Source organism: Pangasianodon hypophthalmus, chromosome 21 (assembly GCF_027358585.1).
Source record: "Pangasianodon hypophthalmus isolate fPanHyp1 chromosome 21, fPanHyp1.pri, whole genome shotgun sequence".
Lineage (NCBI taxonomy): Eukaryota > Metazoa > Chordata > Actinopteri > Siluriformes > Pangasiidae > Pangasianodon > Pangasianodon hypophthalmus.
Genome location: NC_069730.1, coordinates 13,078,311 through 13,101,375, shown reverse-complemented (window position 1 = coordinate 13,101,375; position 23,065 = coordinate 13,078,311). Strand labels below are relative to the sequence as shown.

At 38.8% G+C, this 23,065-nt stretch overlaps 1 protein-coding gene across 11 annotated transcripts in view; it reads left to right on the top strand.

Moving 5' to 3' along the window:
- Positions 1-23,065, top strand: part of svilb (supervillin b) — a 60,189-nt gene that overhangs the window by 14,613 nt on the left and 22,511 nt on the right. For 7 of the 11 annotated variants that reach the window (XM_034314674.2, XM_034314673.2, XM_034314672.2 and 4 more), the window contains exons 2-17: positions 1,240-1,303; positions 3,368-3,447; positions 3,525-3,582; positions 4,020-4,174; positions 4,513-5,233; positions 6,908-6,970; positions 9,164-11,434; positions 12,105-12,278; positions 12,493-12,518; positions 12,621-12,685; positions 12,881-13,017; positions 14,122-14,217; positions 16,710-16,974; positions 17,258-17,344; positions 18,449-19,109; positions 21,485-21,953. In XM_034314674.2, coding sequence (XP_034170565.2) covers positions 3,575-3,582; positions 4,020-4,174; positions 4,513-5,233; positions 6,908-6,970; positions 9,164-11,434; positions 12,105-12,278; positions 12,493-12,518; positions 12,621-12,685; positions 12,881-13,017; positions 14,122-14,217; positions 16,710-16,974; positions 17,258-17,344; positions 18,449-19,109; positions 21,485-21,953 — 5,198 coding nt within the window. In that variant the 5' untranslated portion in view covers positions 1,240-1,303; positions 3,368-3,447; positions 3,525-3,574. The remainder of the gene's footprint in view (positions 1-1,239; positions 1,304-3,367; positions 3,448-3,524; positions 3,583-4,019; positions 4,175-4,512; positions 5,234-6,907; positions 6,971-9,163; positions 11,435-12,104; positions 12,279-12,492; positions 12,519-12,620; positions 12,686-12,880; positions 13,018-14,121; positions 14,218-16,709; positions 16,975-17,257; positions 17,345-18,448; positions 19,110-21,484; positions 21,954-23,065) is intronic. The other 4 variants (XM_034314667.2, XM_034314671.2, XM_034314670.2 and 1 more) reach the window with 4 other exon arrangements.

The window sequence follows — 23,065 nt, the reverse complement described above, 5'->3', positions numbered from 1 at the left end:
ACTTGAGATTTTATGATATGAAAAATCTTCACTCTGTAGTGTCCATATCTCTTATTTAATCCAATTCTGGAGTTTATTCACCTCAGCTTTTTTTGTTGGCACCATGTCAGTGTGATGTCAGAGATCACAAAAATCAAAGCCTTTCTAACAACTATTTCTCCAGAAAAATCACTTGTTCATATCTTTTTGCAGTACATGACTTTTCCCTTTGCCATCTCTCCGCTGAGAGCTGTATGTGCTTACGAAGGAGGGGTCACATTTTTAGAGAGAGATCTATTTTTCACTTTGTCCACCCCTTTCTGTATTTTTAGAAAATCCCCCATTCCTCCCCTCTCTAGGTTGTTGGTTTGTGCCAGTCAGCATCCTTAAGCTTCGCTCTGGCACTTGCACAGAGCACAAACCCCTAGGCTTTGATATTAGTGCTTACTCTGTTCACATTTTCATTATGTTCAGCTCCAGATATTCTAAGGGTGCAGGTGGTTGATCTGATGTCTGATTAATTTTACAGATATGGTAAAATCATGAAAAAGATGCTTTTAAAGGTGCAGTTGATAATGTTTGTATTAGTGTATTACTAGACCTATTATTATAATATTATTTCAAGAAATACCTAACAAAAAAAAAAACCAAAAAAACAAAACAAAAACTGCAGTTAATTTGGCTAGTTTCGTTTTTCAAGAGTTTTTTTTCAAGAGTCTGTTTACATATTTTTTTTTCTGGGCCAGAAAGTAGATCCATTTGCAGAATTAACAGCTACACAGCTCTGCACCTTTTCTGAAAAAGGCACCATATGTAGTTTCACCAAAGGCAGTGAGGTTGGCTGTGAGCAAAGTCCTTTTTTTTTTTTTGCAGTAGCAATTTGCCTCGCAGACAACAGAGGACTCTAAAAATTACAAACTGCACATTTAAGTGTGGAAAGTGCTTATAGGGGATTTTGCCTTCATGTCCCAGACAAGGTTGGTCATTTTAAAGTTTGTAAGGAGGCACCTGTCTAATAAAACTTCTAAAAGACCGTAACGTAAGCACTGCACTTGTCTATACAGGAATAGCTTTATGGCTATGTTTAAGATGGTGATTTTTAGTTGCTGCCATTTTAGTCTGACCCATACTCCCCCATCATCTGAAGGGGAAATATGTGCCTAGACCTTGCAGACATCCTAATAAAGGCATTGTATGTTCCTGTCTGGTGTGAGGAATACTGTTTCCCATCCAAGTAATATTTTTTTGTCTCTTTTACAGGGCTTGGTGGTGAGTCAGCAGCTAAAATCTGCAACGCTACAATACTACAGAAAGAAGCACCAAGGTGTGCTTTTCTTTTATTCCACTACAAGATTTGCTGTTTATTTTTAATGCATGGCTGCTTCTGGAATGGGCAAACTAATCTTTATTGATGTAACTCATGATGGTAGCAGTAGATTGAATTCAGAAATCAGCCATGTTCCAATATTTTTGTTCACATGAAAAATGGGTGGGTTCAAACAAAAGGTGCCATGTTCTAAGCTGTTTAACACATCTAGATAAATCTCAGGAAATGAAAGCTGAAATTCTGATTCATCGTCTTGTTCATCTTTTGATCTCAAACCCAGAGATGTCTTCAGAGTATAGCAAAAAGAAAAGAATTAGCCTTGCTGTTCCAATACTTTTGGAGGGGGATGTAGATCTTAGGAGAGGCGACCACCAAGTTATCAGTTAGGCAGGTTAGACTCATCTGATCATTGGGAATACATGTGTTGATTATCTGCCCTTTAAAACATGATTATCACATCACAAATGCTTAAAACCATACATGAAACTTGAGTCAAACGTAAAGAGACATTAATGTGGAAATCCAGGTGCACAGACCTCTAGGTAGTGGGATAAATGTGAATTGCTGTTTCAATTGTTTACTGAATGGGGTGATTAAAGTGAGAGCCTTTGAATAGTGCAGCTTCCTTTGTGGTGTTATCTGGGTGAACCTTATGTTGCGAATGTGTGTTTGTTCCATACTCCAGCATTTGCCTCTGGGTTTGTAGAGATTTCAGGACAAAGCTGTCCATCTGCCAAAATCTCTGGCTTTGTTAATTGGGCTGTTATCTGGACTTTTGGGTCTAGAGTTTTGATTAATCTTCTTAAAAAGCACATACAGTCAGCTTTTGAAATATTGACCCTTCATGAAAGTAATCCATTATATAAAACAAATGCAATGAGTGATATTTTAAGCTTAAACTCATGGGGACACGGAATAGTTTTATTTTTAACCAAATATTCTTTAAACAGCAATATTGAAATCCTGGTTTCAATTTAAAAAAAAAAATGCCCTGGTTTCAATATTGATAATCAATTTTTTATGTTCATTACTTGTTTAGGTCAGCATCCATCTGTCTCTCTTGTGCTGCAAGCTGTTTTTTTTCTCCCGTGGTGATAAGGATGGCATCTTGTTAGTGACTTAACCCAATATAAAGGCATTTCTGGTGACTGAGCTTTACATTTAAAAATGTAAAAATTTGTTGAGTCTTTTCAAGAACGGCAATTTGCTTGCTTTTATTTAAGTATTTCTTAGGATTGTCAATTTTTCCACAATGTTTTTTTATATATATATTTATTAATATTTGAAAGTCTTGAAATAATTAAGTCTTTTTGTTAATTTTTTCAATTAAGTGGGGAAAATGTTATTATATACAAAAATTTAGCCCCTTCTCCTTACCACAGGGTTCCAATAATTATGAAGTTTTTAATTATTTTAATGATTATACACATTTCTATTAGGTATGATTCAATCCAAATATTAAGTGTACATATTTTGTCTTCATAACTTGCATATCAAATGTTTCACCTGGAATTAGAGCTCATAATAAAGTTGCCTAATTTGTCTTTAGCCACCAAAGAAAAAAAGCCGGGTGGGGGGGAGTGTAGTGTTGGGTATCGGTATGTGTTCACTGCAGACATTGGTAATCGGAGTACCCTGTTTAGACTAGGCAAGCATGGTGACATGGGAAAGTAGAACTCAAGGCATGTATTAATAGCTTAGCTCCTAATCTATTTCTGTAGGAAGACCACGAGGACAATCAGAGTCCATGACACAATTTACCAATTCATCTTAAAATGTCACACAGAAGCATGGGACTAACGCAGGCTTCCAGAACACACTTGTTTATCACTAAGAAATTGTGGGTGGTCCTAAAGTGCTCTATGTGGAAAATTAGCATTTTACTTTTGTGTTGCTTGAAATGCATTCTTTTTCTGTTCATGAAATTTCTGACTGCAGTAGTTACATTTTGCTGAGCCCACAGTTTTTCAGACATTTAGGAAGAGCTAATATTCACGATTTGAATATCTGTTTCCTGAAATAAGAATCTTTAAATGTTCTTAACTTTTCTGTGCTTTACAGCTTTACAAGAGAATTTTCCACTGAATACAAAAACACACACACTGTCACAGAGGACAAAATCCTTGCTGTGCTGCCCAAAGGTGAGTGGTTCTAAACCGGCAACCTTCACTTGGAGAAGTTTAGAGATTTTTGAGAACCTCACAGACTCTCTTTATAGTTTCAGAGTTACGAAAGCATTTTGAAACTGATATCACAAGTGATAATAAAATGAAAAGGTGAGTATATCTACTAATTATTACATTTCTAGGGCAGAGGTTCTTAACCTGGGGGTTGTGACCCCCATGAGGGTCCCAGTTTGGTCCCTGGGGTGTCATGAGTGTGATGCTAAAAAAAGATAAACAAAATAATTTTGATAGGTGCATGCACGGTTTGCCTAATGGCACCATCTGGCCTTTACAAGCTCTGAGATAAGGTGAGATTTTTATTGGAGAAAAATGGGACTGAAAAAACTTTTCTTCACGTCCAAGTTTCTCTGTGAATCGGGCTTCTCACGTCTGTGCATCAACGCAGGCCCAGCCATCCCTTTAAGTGAATCCCATTTAGGGGTCGCACTGGGAAAAAGGTTAAGAACCCCTGTTCTAGAGCATATACCTACTGACGTCACAATTTCAAAGCAACCAAAATATATCAAATAAGATGGCATTTTCTCTAGAAAAGAGAGGATTGCACGAAGGCTGGAGGGTATAGAGACAGATGTGCCATCTGCTCTGGCTACAAGCATGCAATACACACCCGGCCAGGTGACCAATCGGCTACTGGAGGAGGACACGCCACGGTATACACGTGCTTCAGACTCAAGTGAACCAGGTATTGTGCTTGTAGGAAGTCACTTCATGTTAAATAAACTGTTGTAATATTTGTCACATGACCTCAGACAGTTGACAACTAGGAAAATGCCCCAATTAAAGTGAAACATGCCCATTTTCCACTTCCTATAATAATGTTAGAGAAAATTAAACAAATACTACATACAGTTTGTTAGATCTGCTTTGCAAAAGAAGTTATAAATCTCATTGCATATTGTCTGAAATAATGTTATACAGTATAATTATAGAATTAAATGTATTATGAGTAAATCATAATAAATGTAGTATTTCTACATCCTATCTGTACTCATTTTTCTGCTTTCTTTCATCTTGTCATAGTGAGGCGCTACAGTCGTGATGAGCTGGACAACACAGAGAGGCAATCAAGGGCACAAACATGGCCCAATCCACAAGTTCCTGTGCATCCTGAGCAGGCTTCCAATCCTGAAAGCACTGACGTGACAAGCCTCAGCTCCAAAGCTGAACGAATAGCTCGCTACAAAGCCGAGCGCCGGCGCCAGTTATCAGAACGTTATGGGATCCTGCTTGACCAGGAGCCGGATACAGATTACACGCCACGGCACACACGAGCCCGCAGAGAGTCGCTGGACAAGCAAGCTTTGCCTGATGGGGGGCATGGGCAGAAACAGGAACAGTGGAGAGAGGAGACGGGGCATGACAGTAGCGCCAACAGGTCAAGATACAGCAGCTCAGGCGTTGGCCGGGTTTCCATACCAACTGATGATTCTGCCTCTCGCACACACCGGGAAAGAAGAAACACTTTTAGTTCTCGAGACAAGAGATTGGATGCAGAGCAAGAGAGCGAAAGGGTCAACCTGGAGAACTACCGGAGAACACCAGACAGCAACCGCCGATCATACCCACAAGAAGCTCCACCCTCTGTGGAACAGGGGTCAGCCCAACAGGCCAGAGGTGTTGCTGCAGTGCCTAGATCCCCCCGAGCAGCACGCCGTGCCTCGTTGCCCTCTACGCGCCATGGAATCTCCCCAGGAGACCTGTTCATTGAGCAGCAGGCACAAAACATCCTCAGCCGACAGGGGTGAGTCTGAGTTTATGCTTTTAGTATGTCTTTGAATTTTTTTCAGGATTAATCCACTGTAAACATCTTTCATAATTTAAACACAAGCTCATACAAACCCTGGATGTCTGTAAACCATCAGCTTTTACTTTTATTAATTTACATTGATTATGTTGAAGGAATGTTGATCTGGATAACTGGAGAACATCGGGTCTGAGTGTTTTTCAGTTTCTTTTGCTATCCTTTATGTCCTTTATGTCTCAGTTGTGTAAATGTACTCTAGCACTGATCAAGGGACTAGATAACACCATAAACCTACGCAGTGTAGGTGCCACATCACTTACCATAGCTGTAGTTAAACACCCTTTTAGCTTTTATATAATCATGCCCATGACTGCTTGCATTTAAGCCTATGCTAATGTCTTCTGAAGAGCTCTAGAGGAAAACAAAACAAAATAGTTTTTCCCTGAATACATGATGTTATACATGCTTAAATTTCTCAGTTGGTTCAAGTTTCTCATTGGGGTACAGAATTGGGTGCCATTCAATGCCCATGGCATCACATCTCTCCAGTTTTCAATAATAAGCAACTGCCAAGGCAGGTGGTATGCAGGAAGAAATATGTCTACCAGTAGAGATTTTTTAAAAAATTGCAATTAAGCAAAACTACAAAGGTAACTTGTATATTTGCCTTAACTTTATTTATTTATTTTTTTTTTTTACCAATGTTTATGACCCCTGATTGGTCAGCAGTCAGTGGCTGGCTGGAGCTCTATTTCCTCCCCTACATAAAAGAATATTTGAATTCTATAACTTTGGACAGCAATTTTCACAGCTAGTATAAAAGAATAAGTGCTTAGACTAGCAGTGGGGCACAGCTTTGCAGTAAGCATGGATTTTTTTTAATCAGTGGCATGTCCAAACCAATTTTAGAGGTGCACAAGAGTTACATACAATTAGGCACTGAGTCCATTGATGAACACTGAAATTTACTTTCACATTAGGAATATGACCATGTTACATAAGATTGCTAACTACAAACTTCTGTAAATTGTGCCATGATTCTATTCTATGCTGACTTTGGCATCACCTGATGGTGACCGTGGGCGTGACCCACACCTCTTATAGCAATCTGATTGGCCAGTGCTAGGCAATATTCGCTTTTCATTTGCATAAATTCTCAACTTTGTCCTGCTTTCCTTGCCTACCTTTCCTTTTTCCTTGCCTAACCAAATCCATGTGGACACATGGCATCAGTTCTACATGTGGCATAATAAATAAATAATAAATTATTAATAAATAAATCTATCAACTGCCCATAAATAATATTAAGTAATGTTACCATGATAATAAGCATAGAAAGGTTGTATTTATATAATGACTATTTATGTAACTATATTGTATATGCTACAAATTAAATTAATATTAACAAATTATATTATATTAACAAAATAGGTGGTGATTTCAAGCAACCATCGTTTAAGGTCTAGGTAATTGGCAAACATTACTAAAGCTCTTTTAACATGTTTCCAAAAAAAATCATAGATAAATTGTCCTTGTCCATGGTTGAGTGAATTGTTGTTAAATTGTCATAGTGACACAGTTAACAGTTTACTATTTTCTGGTTCATTTATTATCATTATAAGCTACCCTGTTTTGGCCGATGTTCTTTAGCATGGTGTCTTTGTCTTAAAGTGAGTGGTCTCTTCAGAAAGACTTGGATGGTGAAACAAACTCGCATATCAACTGGCCCTCCAGGTACCCGATTGCTTGTGGCCATTTAAACTATTCCCTCTGGGCATGCTAAATTCATTTGTCTGCTTTCCCTTCATCTATTGCGTATAGTCAGAGACATCCCCTAAGTTCTTCCCTCCTAACTTTTGCTTTCCTCTAGTTTCATCTGTTTGAGTCTCACATACTGACTTCCCAAGGCAGCCAACCCATTGGTTGTTTACTTTGGCCATTCATATAAAATATTTTGTTTGGTCCACCTTTCATTATCACGAAGTCTGGATAATTACTTGTTGGAAATTTTCAAAAAGGAGAAAAAACAGTTTAACATTTGGAGGAATTGATATTATGTTTTCTTCCTGTTGGAGATTAAAATATGTTTGTTAGCCCTTATTTATCAAAGTTGCATATGATGTGGAGCATATGCAAATATTACAGACTGCTCGAATATTCAGCATATAAGTCTGAATCATTTTAACATTGACTTTAATATTCATCTTCATGAGGACAGGAAAGATTTACTAGACTTGTTATTCAAACTTGTATGACTAGGACAGTATCTCACAAAATGTACACAAAGCTATATAACCATAAAATATCACCATAATAAATAGAATATGCTTTCTCATTTAGATTTAAAAAAATATATATAGCCAAGATGAATGTACTTCTGTTTGGATTAAAAAAAAATAAATAAATACACACACACACACACCACGGCTGCTATGCAAGAATGGTGTTTTGCATCAGTGTTTTGTTGTATTTTTTTAAAAGCAAGACTTTCCATTTTACTGGCTCAATGGATATTGCTACACCATATATTAATGCCAGTTTCATTTAAATGATATGCATCTTAATTTGTATGAAAAATCCCAATTTATGTGCATATATGGTAAATTGGTACATGCTGTTTGCCAGTTATTATGTAAATGAGGAAAGCTGGATGAATATTTGTCTGCATAAGATCAATGGTGATTCCTCAATTCGCCTTCAAACTGGTGGTCGGCTCAACGTCGTACAGAAGTTCTATTAATTAAATGCATATAACATTGCATGGCATTCTTATAACTTAAATATATACTAATTTCTATGCAATTTTGATGAATAAGGGCCACTGACTCTTGATTAATGTTACCACATCATCCATACAGAAAGAGCTATGTACTTGTCACTGGGAAAATAGGGAGAGAATTATTAAAGCATTCATATGTACCTACTGGTGAGAACTTCTGGATAGTTCTAGCTTAATTTTAGTCCAGGTGCAATTTCGCTTTGGACTATTGCAGTTGATTACTTAATTTAGGTGATGGACACATTATTTGATACATTATAGAATTATCCTTTATCATCAATTAAAAAAAAGTAAGCCAGTTCCATTGGGAGTCAAACATATCAAAGCTACCATTTGTCATAGATTATGTATGCTATGGATTGTGTTACTTTTTCCTGGTCTTTTTGTTCTTGAGGCTCAAGAGTAGCTTTTATCTTGTGGTATACCCTCTGAATGTTTGCTTATGTGTCTTCTTTGTGGCATCTGATTGCCATGTCTCTGACACATTAATGTGCACATCCTACATAGTTTTCTTGATTCTTTCTGAGTTTTCCTTTATAATAGAAAGTGTTATTTGGTTATCCGCTACTTTGGCATTTGGGGCCTGCCACTACTCAATAGTGCATGATTGGTTATAAATATAATATATAATACCAATACTAAATATAATATAATATATATATACAGTATATACCAATTAATAAACATTTGATTATGATGCACCTAATGCTTTGGACAAAGCTTTAATTTATACCAATTTTTGTACAGCTTGTTTTCCAAAAGGATTACCAGCCTTGGTGGATATGGAGATAGGTATAAATATGTAAAAAAGGTATTTGTGTTTACTGTGACTGTTTACCCAATGCAGATGCAAATACACTCTAAAACTTTAACATCCTAGTCGTTGCTTTACTTCAGTACTGGAGTTCTGTATCTGTATGCTCTTTTGCTTTGGCTAAAGAGACACTAAACCTGGTTAAAAGTTGCATAAACAGGAAAGTATCATATGGCTTTGTTAGTAAGTTCAAATGTCACAGTACACACCAAAAACAAGTAAAATTTTGGATCAAGTATTTATTAGTAATGTTACCTTTATTATGAAGGTTTCTCTGGATAGTTATAATTTTGGCTTGGATGAATGCTAATATTTCTTTTATCCCCTTATGAAGAATACGAGGGAGAGAGAGACGGGCAAGGGAAGACAGCTTAGGACGGGCATCTGATTCAGGATCAGATGCAACCTCGGTCCGACGTCTCCCTGTCGAAACTCCTTCACATTTAGCCCCTAACTCTGAGTCTACAATCCACCTACAAACATGGGCTACAGAACCCCTAGGCCAACAGCAGAATTTGAATACAGAACCTTCCCATTACTATCGAGCACACAGTGCCGAACCACCACGATACCAACGCGCACAGAGTACAGAATCAACTCGCCTTCGACATTTACACTCAGGTGAACCTCAGTGTGCACCAAATGTAGAACATCTAAACTATGATCAGAGGCTTCAGGGGCACCCGAACAATATGAGTTGCCAGCCGGATTATACACAACTTCCACTCTACTACAGGGACATCCAACAGCCAACTCAAATATGCAGAATTCCCCCACAGACTCATTCTAGAGACAGAGACTTTCAACAGTTATTTCCTGAGATTAGAAATGCTCCACAACCTGAACTAAAATATATACACACCCATCAACCAATGCTTGTGGGCAATGCTTCTCACCACCAACCTCTGCTATATAAGGTTGGACATGAGTCTCCATCATTTGGACAGAATCAGCAAATTGCTTCTGGATACAGTCACGGTCAGCCTCTACCTTATGGTCCCATTGAAGATCTGCATCCTGCCTATGGCCATACTCCACACCATGGTCCCTCCTACTGGCCTAGCCAGCCACCTGCTCCATTGAATGGGAATACTGCATGTTCTTCACCCAGGCCTTCTAAAACACATGGGCCTCCAGATCATCATGGCCATGCAGATATACCTAGGTTGACACCAATTGGTAGGGAAGGTGTAGAAACCAGTCAAAGGGCTAGTGCTGATCATATTCCGCTTTTCCAAAGGGAGGGTAGATCAGCTTCTAGGACTGACCAACCATCAGAATGCTTGCTGAGGAGCAGAAAAGCTGTGTTGCCTTCTGAAATCCGCCGCCGGGAGAGAAGTGTAGATGACACCATGCAGAGACACACTGAGGAAGTTGTGGAGGGTAGGAGAAGCAGGAGAATCATCCAGTCAGAAGAGATTGAGCAAGGAGGTGGAGTGAGTGTTAGCCAATTAGATGAGGGGGCAGATAAAGGCAGAGGCAAGGTTGGCAACTTCGAGATGAGAGAAGAGCATGATGAAAGGAGAGTCAGCCCATTAGGGGAGGAAGGAAGTAAAGGAGAAGACAGGACCAGCCACATGCAGAACAGGGCAGGCCAAGGTGATGGGAAAATTAGTGAGTCTCAAGAAAGTGCAGGGCTGGGCAGCAAAAAGAGAATGCAGGGAGAAAGTGTTGGGTGTGAAAAGATGGAAGAGTGGTGGGATGATGGTCAACTAAGCAGGTTAGGTCAAGTTCAGCATCATGGTGTAGGACAATTTGATGGGATTATAGGGAAGTCAGAGGAACAGTTACAGAACATTAAACACATTAAAGTTCCATCAAGGCAGGTTGAAAACTGGGTGAGCAAATCGGATGTACCACAAGGCCTTGACAAAAGGCTTACTCAATATGAGATAAAAGATGGACAAAGTGGAGGGAGAATTGCATCATTTGATAAGGTGGAGCTGAATGAAAACAGGAATGTAAAGGTTGATGTAGAAAATGGTGAAGGTCAAAAGATGGTCCAGAAAGAGACATTAGAATTGCAATGTAGACAAAGGAGGATCAGCCAGCCAGAGGAAGGTGAGGAACATCTCAGACGCAGAAGGCTAAGCCAATCCGAAGATGATAGGAAAGGACGTAGGGTGCGTAGGATCAGCCAGTCAGGTAATTGGGATGGCCAAGATCAAATTGGCCAAACAGGTGGTCAAATGGAGGGTGATAGACATAAGAAGATAAATCTGGACATGCCAGAAGCTATGGATACCACATCCACACAACAGGAGGGCAATAACCCATCTTTGCACCATAGACCAGATGAAGTAGGCTGTTACTTACAGAGCGGTTCCTCCCTCCCTCAGGCTCGCCACAGAAGAAGCAGGGATGAACTCAAGCCAAAAGTCCGGACTCGCTCTATGTCAGATATTGGAGTGGGTCAGCGGTCTGTAGCAGTTCGTTGTCTTGAGCGTGCTGCAAGTCGAGAATCCATTATGGCAACAGGGATGGGACAGAATGCCAGGGACACAGGAACCACCAATGGTGAAGTAGGGGCTTTGGATACAAGAGTTTCTGTGGCAAAGCTCAGGCATTCCTATCTGGAGAATGCCTCAGGACGCAGGCCTGAACTGTATGTGGATAGCACTTGAGTCTTGAAATAGATACAAATACTAATTCTTTCAACATGGAGGCAAATGTTTTGTTCTGCTGGCTTTATGATTTTTAACATTGTCTTTAAGCAAACAAACTAAAGGCACACATCTGCACATGTTGACAGTTTGAACTGTTGTGCATTTTAACATGCTGTCAGACTCCATGGATTAACCTCAGTTTTGTCTTGGTTGGTCTGGTATCTAACTTTGCTGTGATGCATTGGGCAATATATGATGCTAAAGTATTATGGAATCGTGTGTCTGTGAGGGGAAAAAATCTTACCACCATAACAATGAAAACTAACCCTAATCAATTGCTAGAATTAATAAATGGATATTGTTTTTTTTTTTTGACTGAATAGGGGAATATTTGTTGAAAATGTTTGTCTCGTAGTTGGTTTGATAATGCATGTGTGTAAAGTAAATAAGCAAAAGCAGTTGTGTGGCTATTGGTTATTGTTGCATGAGGCTTCTTTTGATGATAAATTTGTTGCATCATAAAGAGTTTTTAATGGGAGAAACATGCATACTTTTAAACTCTAAAATGTAAAGCCAGTAGTGTTTTGCATTTTAAGAATTATTTTTTTGGTTTTTCTAAATTTGTTCATTTTGTTCCATTGTTGTATATCAAACTTGCCCTATATGAAGAAGTGAGCCTAAGATAGACACAGCTGTGATGGAGGCTGATCCAGCAGAGGTTGCTGACCAAGAAAAGGGGCAACGCCGACCTAGAAGGTATATCAACCCTGGTGATGATCGCAAGGCCTCTGAAAGGTTCAGAACTCAGCCAGTCACATCAGCTGAAAGGCTACAGTCTGATAGGTATGACAAGTGAGTGTGATAACATTCACACTCTCCTCACTCTGACACTTCTCTTGGCTAATTTTAAGATCATCAAGATTGCTTTCATGTTAGAGCAATTCCTGCCAATAAGTGTATAATGGAAATGAAAGTATACTTTAATTTTTTCCCCATCAGTTTCTTTGCAATCACTGACACTTTGTTCTCACTGTACTTTTTGCTTGCTATTCCTTAGGACTCTGGAGCTACATAAGGCAGAAGGTGAGCTTATCTCCATTTATGGCTTGTTTTCCAGTACAATAGACAAATATCAGTGAATATACCTGAAAAACTCACTCAAAAAACCCCACTTTGTTTCTCTAGTGGATGAGGAAAAGTTGGACGAACGAGCAAAGATGAGTGTAGCAGCCAAGAGGTCCCTCTTCAGGGTATGAGAATTCTATAGTCTATATGTGCATGCATCAACTTAATTGTGTAGCCTGGTCGAGGTATGACAGTAAAAGTCTGAGATAATGAGTACTCTTATAGCCATTGTCAAATATCATAATATTTCAGAGGTATAGTCATGTTTGCTTTCTATGCCTGCTTTAATATTTTCCTTTTTTCTTGCCATCATTCTTCAGGAGCTTGAGAAGACTGCAGAAAGTGGTGTTCCCAAACCTCGGTCCCGTAATGCAGCAGTGGAACGGAGACTCAGGCGCACACAGGACCGCGCCAGAACCCAGCCTGTTACCACAGAGGAAGTGGTCATTGCTGCAACGTAGGTCACTTCTCCTAACATCACTACTACAGAAAATATCCCATGAAGTATGGGTAAAAAATCATAGTTTGCAGATGTATTTACAAACACAAAATACATTATGAAATGCTGAGAAACTGGTTCTGGTGCAACCAGTTGCCATTAGAAGTCACATGATAGTTGAATGGAGGTCACCTGTGTTCAGTTAAATGCCATGTGCTCTTAAAAAAACAAAAACAAAACAAAACATACCCATTCCTGGAAGGACAGTTTGTTAGAGAACATACCTAAACAAACAGCATTGTAAAGACCAAGTATCTATCAAAGCAAGTCTGGGGAAAAAGTTCTGGAACCATATCTGTCAGGGTTTTGTTAGGAACATTATCCCAAACTTTGAACATCCAACAGAGTAACATTAAATACATTCTTAAAAATTTAAAGAATATAGCACAACTATAATTCTGCCTAGAGGAGGCCAATCACCAATCAACAGAGAAGCAAGTCGTGAAGGATAACTCAATATGATGCTACTACCACCACGCTTCACTGTGGAGATGGTGTTCTCATGGTGATGAAGTGTGTGGTTTCTGCCAAATTTTTTTGTGGGCAAAAAGCTCAATTTTGGTCTCATAAACTTGAATCTTTTGCTGAGTCTCTGACATGACTTTTGGCAAACTGTAAAAAAGGAATTTCATATGACTTGCCATACTATTTGGTGTAGTGGAGTGTCCAGGCTTTGTTTATCCTGTGAACAGCTTCTACCATCTGAGATGTGGATCTCTTGAGCTCCTTCAGAGTTACCTTTTGCCTCTACAAAATGTGGAAAAGTTAAAGGGGGTGCATACATATGCATGGCACTGTAGCTCTCTTGGCAGAACTTTTTGAATGGTTTTTGGACTTTTGGTTATACGTAGCAAAAATTTCACCTATATCCTTATGTAACTATTCATGTGCAGGCTTTCATGGAAAACAAAAATTTGTTTGCTTTCACTTCTGTTATTCCAGAGACTGTTCTTATTGTAGTAACTCTTGTTTGCTTTTATTTATCATTCATTTGTCTCTGGTTTATGGATGTGTGCCCACCTTTCACTGATTTTCTCTGGCATTATTTGTCCTTTTCTAAAGTTCTCCTGATCCCCCCACCCAAATCGCCACTGTTCAAACCACAGCCCCCAGGTTTCCCAGTCCCACAGTAGTCAGCACCACAATGACTAACTTCAGGTACCTGTATGTATGCGTATGAGCTTTTAGGGCTTCCAGTAAGCTTGTGCAATTAGTGTTTGTGTGTTTCTGTGATGCCTATTTATGGGTATATGTCTGCAGCATGGCTACTGATTTTCACTTTGGAAAAAACTGAAGTTGGTGTGATTTTGATTCTTGTGCCTACAATGTCTCTGCATCTTGAAATGCTGTGTATATACTATATATTTTGTTTGTTCCACTAGTGAAGTAAAGGCTGTGGACAGCACCCTCTACTGATGAAACACTGCATTCAGCATTACTATACCATTTTACGCTCTCACAATATGAAAGAAATATTTTACCTTCAGTATTAGAGTCCCTTGTAATAATTTAATGTTTGTGTATGTCTCAGTAAGAGACAGCAAATATGAGAATGTGTTTGCAGATGTTTTGGGGGTTTGTCCATCTGGGCATCCAGATGAGCCAGTTACTATCCAAGGCAGGGAGAAAGGTATTTGTATTTTCTAGGGAGGGTGAAATGTTGAAGGTCAGCCATTTAAAAAGAGAGTCTGCATTTGAAAGAATCTCTACACATCAAAAATAAAGTTACTATTCTTTAGGAGTAGATAGGAGCTTCTTATTAAATGCATGTGTTAGGTTCCCTTAGCTAACATTATTTTCTGGATTATGTATTATTAACAAACCATGAACTTCAGCATTAATACACCAAAAGTAACGTTCTCAAAGTCGCAGTTAACACATGCGTTAGTTGATGTTTGTTTAAATGTTAACAAAATACACTGACATTAACTGATTGGAATGAAAACCTGCACCCACAATCTAACAGAAGCCACACCTGATTCATTAGACCAATAAATAGACCATCAGATTTGGCTTCTGCTTGGTACCTAACACACAACAACCCTTTCTGGATAAGAATACAGTTCACATAAATGATCAATATATACATTACAAGTATATATTGATTACTTGTAATGAACTCTGTTCTCCAGGTGTAAATTGTGAAACTTGCTATTCAGCGTTGCTATTCAATTTTACCTGTTAGCAACTGCAAACATGTTAATTAAGTGTTAGTGTTGGTTCATATTGGTCACTATTGATTTAATCTTACTCATTGGTGGTGTAATGGTTCATGCAGGTATTTGTTTGGTTTATTTAAAAAAGAGTGATCCTCTATGGCCCTTTTTTTTCATAGAGAAGCAGAGAATGACAAGAAAAGCGGAAAATTTTATCATTTAAACTCATCCGACCAATTGGTTTTCACTTTCATTAAGTCAGATGGACTCTTTTATACTTAAATACCATAAAGTCATTTTTTTTTACCATAAAGTCAATTTCTGCTTCTATAACATATGCATACATATGGTATAATTAAAAACTTCCAAATCAATTAAAAGCAATGTGTCAAATTGGCAATGGCCCACATATGAAGTGAATATTACCATAATCTCAGTTACACTGAAAATGATCAATCTAGACATTTTTATTTATTTTTATGCAGATATAATACTTTTATTGGAAGTACTGGATTTAAAAAAAAAACATTTTTTAGTTACAGTGGACCATTAGTCTTAGAATGTGGAGAGATCCTTTTGTTAATGTGACCTAATTTTAACTTTTAACTTTGTTTTACTATTGCTAAACATAATTAACTGATGAATACTTTTGTTCCTCAGATTAAGAGATAAAATTAAACACAAAGAATTTCTCCAATGTAGAATATTTTTAAGGTTTTCATGAAAAAACATAGAAAATGCCCATTTGATGTGAAATACTACTTGTTATGGTCCATTGTTATGTATAAATGACAGTTTGTAAAAACTGTTGTTGTATGTTACAAAACAAACTTACAGACCTATTTTGTGAAGTAGAACAATATCAAAAGCAAAATCTGTAAATTTTTTGTTAACATTTTTTTCATACTGTGGTCCATAGAGGGTTAATAGAAGAGTTAGTTTAATTATTAATGTTACTTACAGTTCATAGTTTGTTAATATGAAGTGTTAACGGAAATTTGTGTTTATGCCTTGTAATTGTAGAAGTGAATCTCACACTGTGTCTCAGGCATTAATTAATATCTACTAGTCTGTTACCATCTCCTGGTTCTTTTACTCAGCAATGCCTCATGCTAAAAACACTTTGAATGTTATGAATTTTAATTAATCAATATGCAAACAGTGTTTTCTACCCGAGTGTTGTATTTTTGGGTGGCTAAGTGTTAGATTATTGCTTGATTTGTTGTGTAACAGTTGAGTAGTTACACAACTGTAAGAAGTGCTCTTCAGTGTGTGTTTTCACTTTTACAGCCTGCATCTGTATTTATTTTTGGCATCCTGTGATCCTATATAATTTATTACTGACTAAATTTAAGAAATGGCTGAAAATGCCTTTTTTTTTAAATCTGTGTTCTTCTGGAGCATGTATGCATCTTAGTGGTGCAACTGCAAGCCTGCAAATGCTCAATTCTGTTTGCATTTCTTGCAGTGATGTGATCGTTTGTCTCTTCCCAGCATGAAGACTCCCTCAGCCCCCGATCCTGCTCCACAGGAGAAGGAGAAGAAAGAGGCACCACCAGGAGAAGTGGCGACCGGAGAAGGGGCGGGGACTGAGGAGCCTGACCTGTCGACACTGAGCTTGGCAGAGAAAATGGCTCTGTTTAATCGCCTGTCTCATCCTCCTGCCCAAAAAGCAGAGGGTGCATGTGCAGATTCACGCCCACGCAGGCGAAATGCCCGGTTCCAAACCCAGCCCATCACCCAAGGGGAAGTAAATCAGGTAAATTTAGCTATTTTCTGGTGCAAATTAGAATTTCCAACAAGTACAGTACTTCCTATATTTTGTTTGACCAAAAATTTTGTTTCAATACTGTTGAATAATTCCTGTGTTTCAAATGAGGTTTGAGCAGCATTCTAATTATTAAGTTGTTATTTAAATGAACCTATAGCAGTATAGTGATATGGAATGTTTCCCTCTAAATGAATGGATCTTTGGAAAATTCCAAGAATGAGATCTTGCATAAGTCACAATTTCAAGCATCAGAACACTGTCCCTTTCACAGGATCTAATGCAGGCAGTAGATCCATCAGATCACACAGATCCTATTCCCATGCCTGATGGGTTTGTAGTACCACCCTATGGCAATCAAGTAAGACAATATGAACCACTTTTGGCTAATTTGTTAGTCCTGGGGCAATAACAGCTTCGGATTGGCAGTTTTGCATCCTCATATTGGATAACAGCTTCTTATTGCTTCTTAGTTGTCCAATGAATGTTTGCTTGAACACACTATTCATTAGCTTTGTCAGGGATGTGCTCAATATTTTGTTTAGATATTCACCATTGGCCATATGTAATTCTGTTAAAGAGCTGATGTGACTAAAGTGTGAATCATGCATCATGGCGCCTGACTCTTTCTTACCCCTTTCATCTAGTTGTGATTTAAGCATTACTACTGCTGCAATTAGTACTGCCTCTACTGATGATACTATTGCTACTACTAGTATTACTAGTCCTGCTACTACTCCTGCTACTACTTCTCCTGCTGCTGCAAATACTAATACTACTAATGCTACTATTGATACTGCTACTAATACTGCTGCTGTTACTAATGCCGCCGCCACCACCACTTCTACTCTGGCATCTAATAATGCTGCTACTATAGCTACTTATGCTATTCTTTTGTTGCTACTACTACTATTACTTCTATTGTTACTACTACTATTACTACTTCTCCTTCTGCTACTAATGCTACTATCCCCACTGGTACTACTGCAACTACCACTACTGCTACTATTATTATGATTACTGCTCCTATTACTACTACTTCTACTGTTAAAACTACTGCTGCTGCTAGTGCCATTACAACTACTGCTGCTAGTACTACTACTACTGCTCCTATTACTATTACTGCAAATACTGCTACTACTAATATAGCTTTCTGTTTATACACTGTTCTGTATGCCATGCTTGAATGTTCTGTGCATCTCACTTGTTAGATATAACCTCTTGGCTGTGTATATATGCAACAATGTTTGATAAATTATTCTGAGGTAAAATAATTCATGTAAATGTCAAATATATTATGCATTCTCAGCTGAAATGTGTGTGTGCTTGTGCAGTGCACAAATCTTGGGTGAATTTGGTAGAAAAGCTACAGGGTAGTAACATGCGTTGTCTTGCTTTTTTGTAACTTTTGTGCTTTTTGTCTTGCTTTCGTTTCTTTTTTCTATTTTTCTCTTTCAATTTATAGCTGCAGAATGGAGGACTGAAGTTGGAGCCTCTCTCTGCATCGTTGGTCCGTTCTGTTGCTGCGGTCACCGCCCAGGCTTCTGTTGCCATGGTGACAAACCTATCCATGGCGATCCCTGCAGATGTTCACACAGAGACATGCCCAGCCCTCTCTCGCACTCCTACTCCAGCAGCACCTCCCAATCTGCTTTTGCCCAATCAGTCACCACATGATAAGCTTCCAGCTTATGAGAGAGGTGTTCGATATTTCAGCCTGACGGAGAGTGGAGAAAACTGCCCCCCTGAGACATGCTCTCCGCCCCCATCAGAAGGGCTGATCCAACCAGCACAAGGCAAGGGCTTGGCTGCTACAGTATCGGCCAATGAGCAGAAACAGGAGGAGGACCATGGGTGTAGACTTGGTTTGGCAGAAAGCGGAGAACCCAAGCCCCCTCATGTGTTTAATCAGCGCACACATACACACACTATTACACACACACTCTCGCACACTCATGGAGAGAGGGAGGCGGGGCTGGCCAACCAGAAAGAGAGAGAGCAAGAGAGGGAGCATGACAGAGTGAGGCAGCAAGACTGGGAGAGAGGGAAAGACAAGATCCTCTTCTCACAAGGTTACCTCTCGCCAGACGTTGCTCAGACGGAGCACAGCAGAGTTGTTGCTTCAGGTAAGAGATGGAGGAATGGAGTCAGAAAGGGTAAAATAAATAAATAAATAAAGCTACAGGGTAGTGTAATTAACTCGGCTGTGTCCTTTTTGTATCTGATGCACATACCGCACTCTGTGTCACACTTGCTTGGTTGCCTGTCCATGTGCTGAGCCCATTTCTGATTGGGTTAAGTGAGCTCTGCCATGCTGGGCTGAATGCGATTAGCATAATTTCACATCCATGCAGCCCACACAGCTTTCTTTGTCTGTGCCCGAGAATCACAAACTAATAATGCTGTTGTGAAGGAGGTGGGAGGCTTTTTACTGGAGTGTTACTATCTTCAGACGGCAGAGTGCTCTTAGCACTATGTGAGTAAAAATGCAGCAATAAATTGCTGGCTTGCTTCGAGGAAAAAATGAATGAGAGGAATTTTATGAAAGATGTGATAATACATCAGTTAATGTTTTAAATGGGGGGAAAAAAATCATACACTAGAAAGGTACAATGGAAGCCTTGTTTGATTACTCTACATTTACATATTTGAAGGAAAAAATACCTTGTCAGTGCTGTTTGTGTTCATTATGGATGTATACAGTGTTGGATGTCTGCTCAGGAGGGAGTCAGTCTGATTATCCTCTGCCTAGTGTACTTGTGCAGTTGCAACACAGTTGCTGTGTGTGTGTGTGTGTGTGTGTGTGTGTGTGTGTGTGTGTGTGTGTGTGTGTGTGTGTGTATGTTGTAGTACCTATTCGATTTCCTATATGTAGTATGTTTGCCTTGCCTTAAAGGCCAGTTCTTATTTATACAATCAAATGAGTGAATATTTTTAGGAGCAGTCATGTCTGATTACTGTGGTCAGATGTGATCAGTGTGATATCACATAGGTTAAATGACTAATATTTTGCACATTTTGTAATGTGCGTTGCGCCATGTCCTTCTCCACCATGCTGATTAAGCTCAGGGCTGTGAGTGCCAAGTCAATGAACATTCAATGATAATTAAAGGCTGCCTACATAGTAAAGACACAAGTATTTGTGTCTCGGAGAATATAATTATGTGCCGTAATTGTCACTGTTTCCTCAATATTATGGAAGTGTTGAGAGGCAAAAAAATAAAATAAAATAAAAAATAATGTGCACATCAATTTGACTGTCACATTTACTGAATATTAGGTAGATGAGCTTAAACCGCTTACTTTCAAAAAGAGCTTGTCTTTTAGCTGGTTTGCCCTCACTACTTAATTCAGTAATAGTCTGTAATAGCAGCACATAGCCTACAGAATGAACTAGTCATCTAACATTAGCTAGCTCATGTATAAGTTTTGGCTGAAGGGGAAAGCGCTCCACTGTAATTGCATAGCTCGATGCTGAACCATGCATCCTGAGGCTATCCGGTACTCCTGATAACTACAGCTAGCAGAGAAGAGGGGGAAAAAAATTATGTCTGGCCTCTAAATGACAAAGATCATTGAATTAAATACAAACAACAATTATAATATAACCAAGTTTAAAGTAAAAATACGCAAACACACCAAACACAGGTAATTCATGGGTGCGTCACAAACATTTTGAACTAGAAATAGGTCCTGGTCACACAGTTAGTATTTTTATTTCTACTTTCCTCCAATATTTTCTAACAAATTTAGTTAGAAGACACATTTTCCAAAATATAAACTAATAGCCTAATATATATATATATATATATATATATATATATATATATATATATATATATATATATATATATATATATATTATAATGTGTGTGGTTTCTTAATGTAGAAGTGTCAAAGTATGTTGTAGACCAAACCCCAGCTTTTCATCTTTTTTTTTTTTTTTTTTTTTTTTTTTTGGGCTGATTTGGCAGAATTTAGCCACAGCAATACCTGGTAAGTTTTCCCCAGATTGCCACACAAATTCTTTACCTTTTCAGCAAAAAAAAGCTAAAACTCTGACACTCTTGAATCCTTTTCCCTCTTACTGTGGTATTTTGGTCTCTCTCTCTCTCTCTCTCTCTCTCTCTCTCTCTCTCTCTCTCTCTCTCTCTCTCTCTCTCTCTCATGGTTGGCTATGATTGGCTACTGACTTTTCCCTGTTACTGTGTGTATGAGGTATGAGTACAGATTCTCTGCCAGAGTATTGTTGGTATTTTCATATATATAGAACAAAAATCCTTTAATTATTAATACTACATATAACCACTTTTTGGATGAGCAGTGTTACAGAAAACTCTTAAGTAGCAGCATTTTAGGCCTTCTGAAGTTTAGCCAGTTGCAGGGGAGTCACAAATATCTCTGTTTTAAAGCTAGAATGTTACAGCTAGATTTATTTTGTGTCTGTGTGTGTGCACATTAAACATTTCACTTGTACTTTTCCACTTTGTGTGTTACATAGATGCTCCTGAGACTGGTCCCTCAGTGTGTACCGTGAGCACTGCAGTTGTTTCCCTCCAAAGCTCTCCACGCACTTCGACTGCTGCTTCTCACACACTCACATACCTGCAGCACAGCCCTCCTTGCACTCCGCCTAAACCCCAGCCGAAGACAATTCAGCCGCACTTCCAAAGCTCTTCTCACAGTTCCCCTAAAACCTCACCTCAGACTCATCCCAAACCCCAGTCATACCTCCAGTCTCCTCCACCACCAGAAGCACAATTCTACCCTGAATCCTCTGGACAGATACAAACCAAAGTATCCCCTCAGACAATCAACCCCACTCAGTCTTATTCCTACACCCCTCCGCAGCCTAAGGTCCCACCTCAGACGCAACCTAAGCCCCAGTACATCATACCAAATCGAATCCAGTCTTCTCCTGTGGCCCCCGAAGAACCAGAGACAATGACGTCAATGTCCATTAAGGAGAGGTGAGTGTGTGGTTAGTGGTCTCATGTATGCTATTTGTAAAATATAATCCTGATAAGTATACAGGAGATTTTGCTTTGTGTGGTGTACAGTTGTCCCAGGCATTTGTTAGTGCATGCTAGTAGGTTCGTTTGCACTTATTGGGTGTGATCTAAGCCAGAAGAAGGTGGTTTTGGTGATTGTTTTCTTTTTTTTTTTTTGGTTTATTACTATGCCCCTGGAAACACTGAGAGAGGGGAAAAAAAAAAAAACAAAAGTGGTAGAAATGCCAGCACTGTCAGCATGATCCATGAATTCTGACTCCTCAACTTTGACAACATCACTCGAGTTCATAATAGGTCTCAACTAGAAATGTGTATGAAAATGTGTATGGGACCGAATCCTACTTACACAGTTAATATTTCTGTTTGTATCTTCATGCATTATTTTCTAACAAATTATCTGGTTCAATTTCCCAAAATATAAACTAGTAGCCTAATTTAAACCACTGCAACCCTGTTGAGTTCTGCAAGATACCAGTCACAATGCACACTTCTAGTCTCACCCAGATGCCCTGTGAACCTTTCTGGCAAGCTTTTTTTTTTTTTTTTTAAAAAATGAATATTGTTCCACGTTTTTGTATATGTGCTTTCCACACCTTCTTTCTTGGCTTTGGGGTGTTATTTACTTCTCATATACTAAAGGGGATCATTTCATACCCCGACAGCTGTTGCTCTTAGATTTTTCCATCTTACCATTGCACAGGGTAGCTATAGCAGTGGAAAAATGTATGCCAAACACTTGTTTTAAAGGTGTCCTTACATGACGGGACCATTTTGAAGACCACTAATTGGCTGTCCCTACTATCCCACTGTACTGGCAGTGGTGTTCTTTGCAGTTGCGTATATATGACATTATGACAATACCTGTCAGCAGTGGGTGTACCTTAAATAGTCAAATCCAGTAATTACAGCAGATGTTTGGATATACCATATTTTGTCTCTAAATATAAATAACTATAATTAATTTGTATTTGGGAAATCAGACCATGGTTTGTTCTTGTTGCTAACGTGTTCAGCACCTGGTCACGGAAATGGCTGTGAATGCAGCATGTGTCAAGGGCATCAGTGCTGTT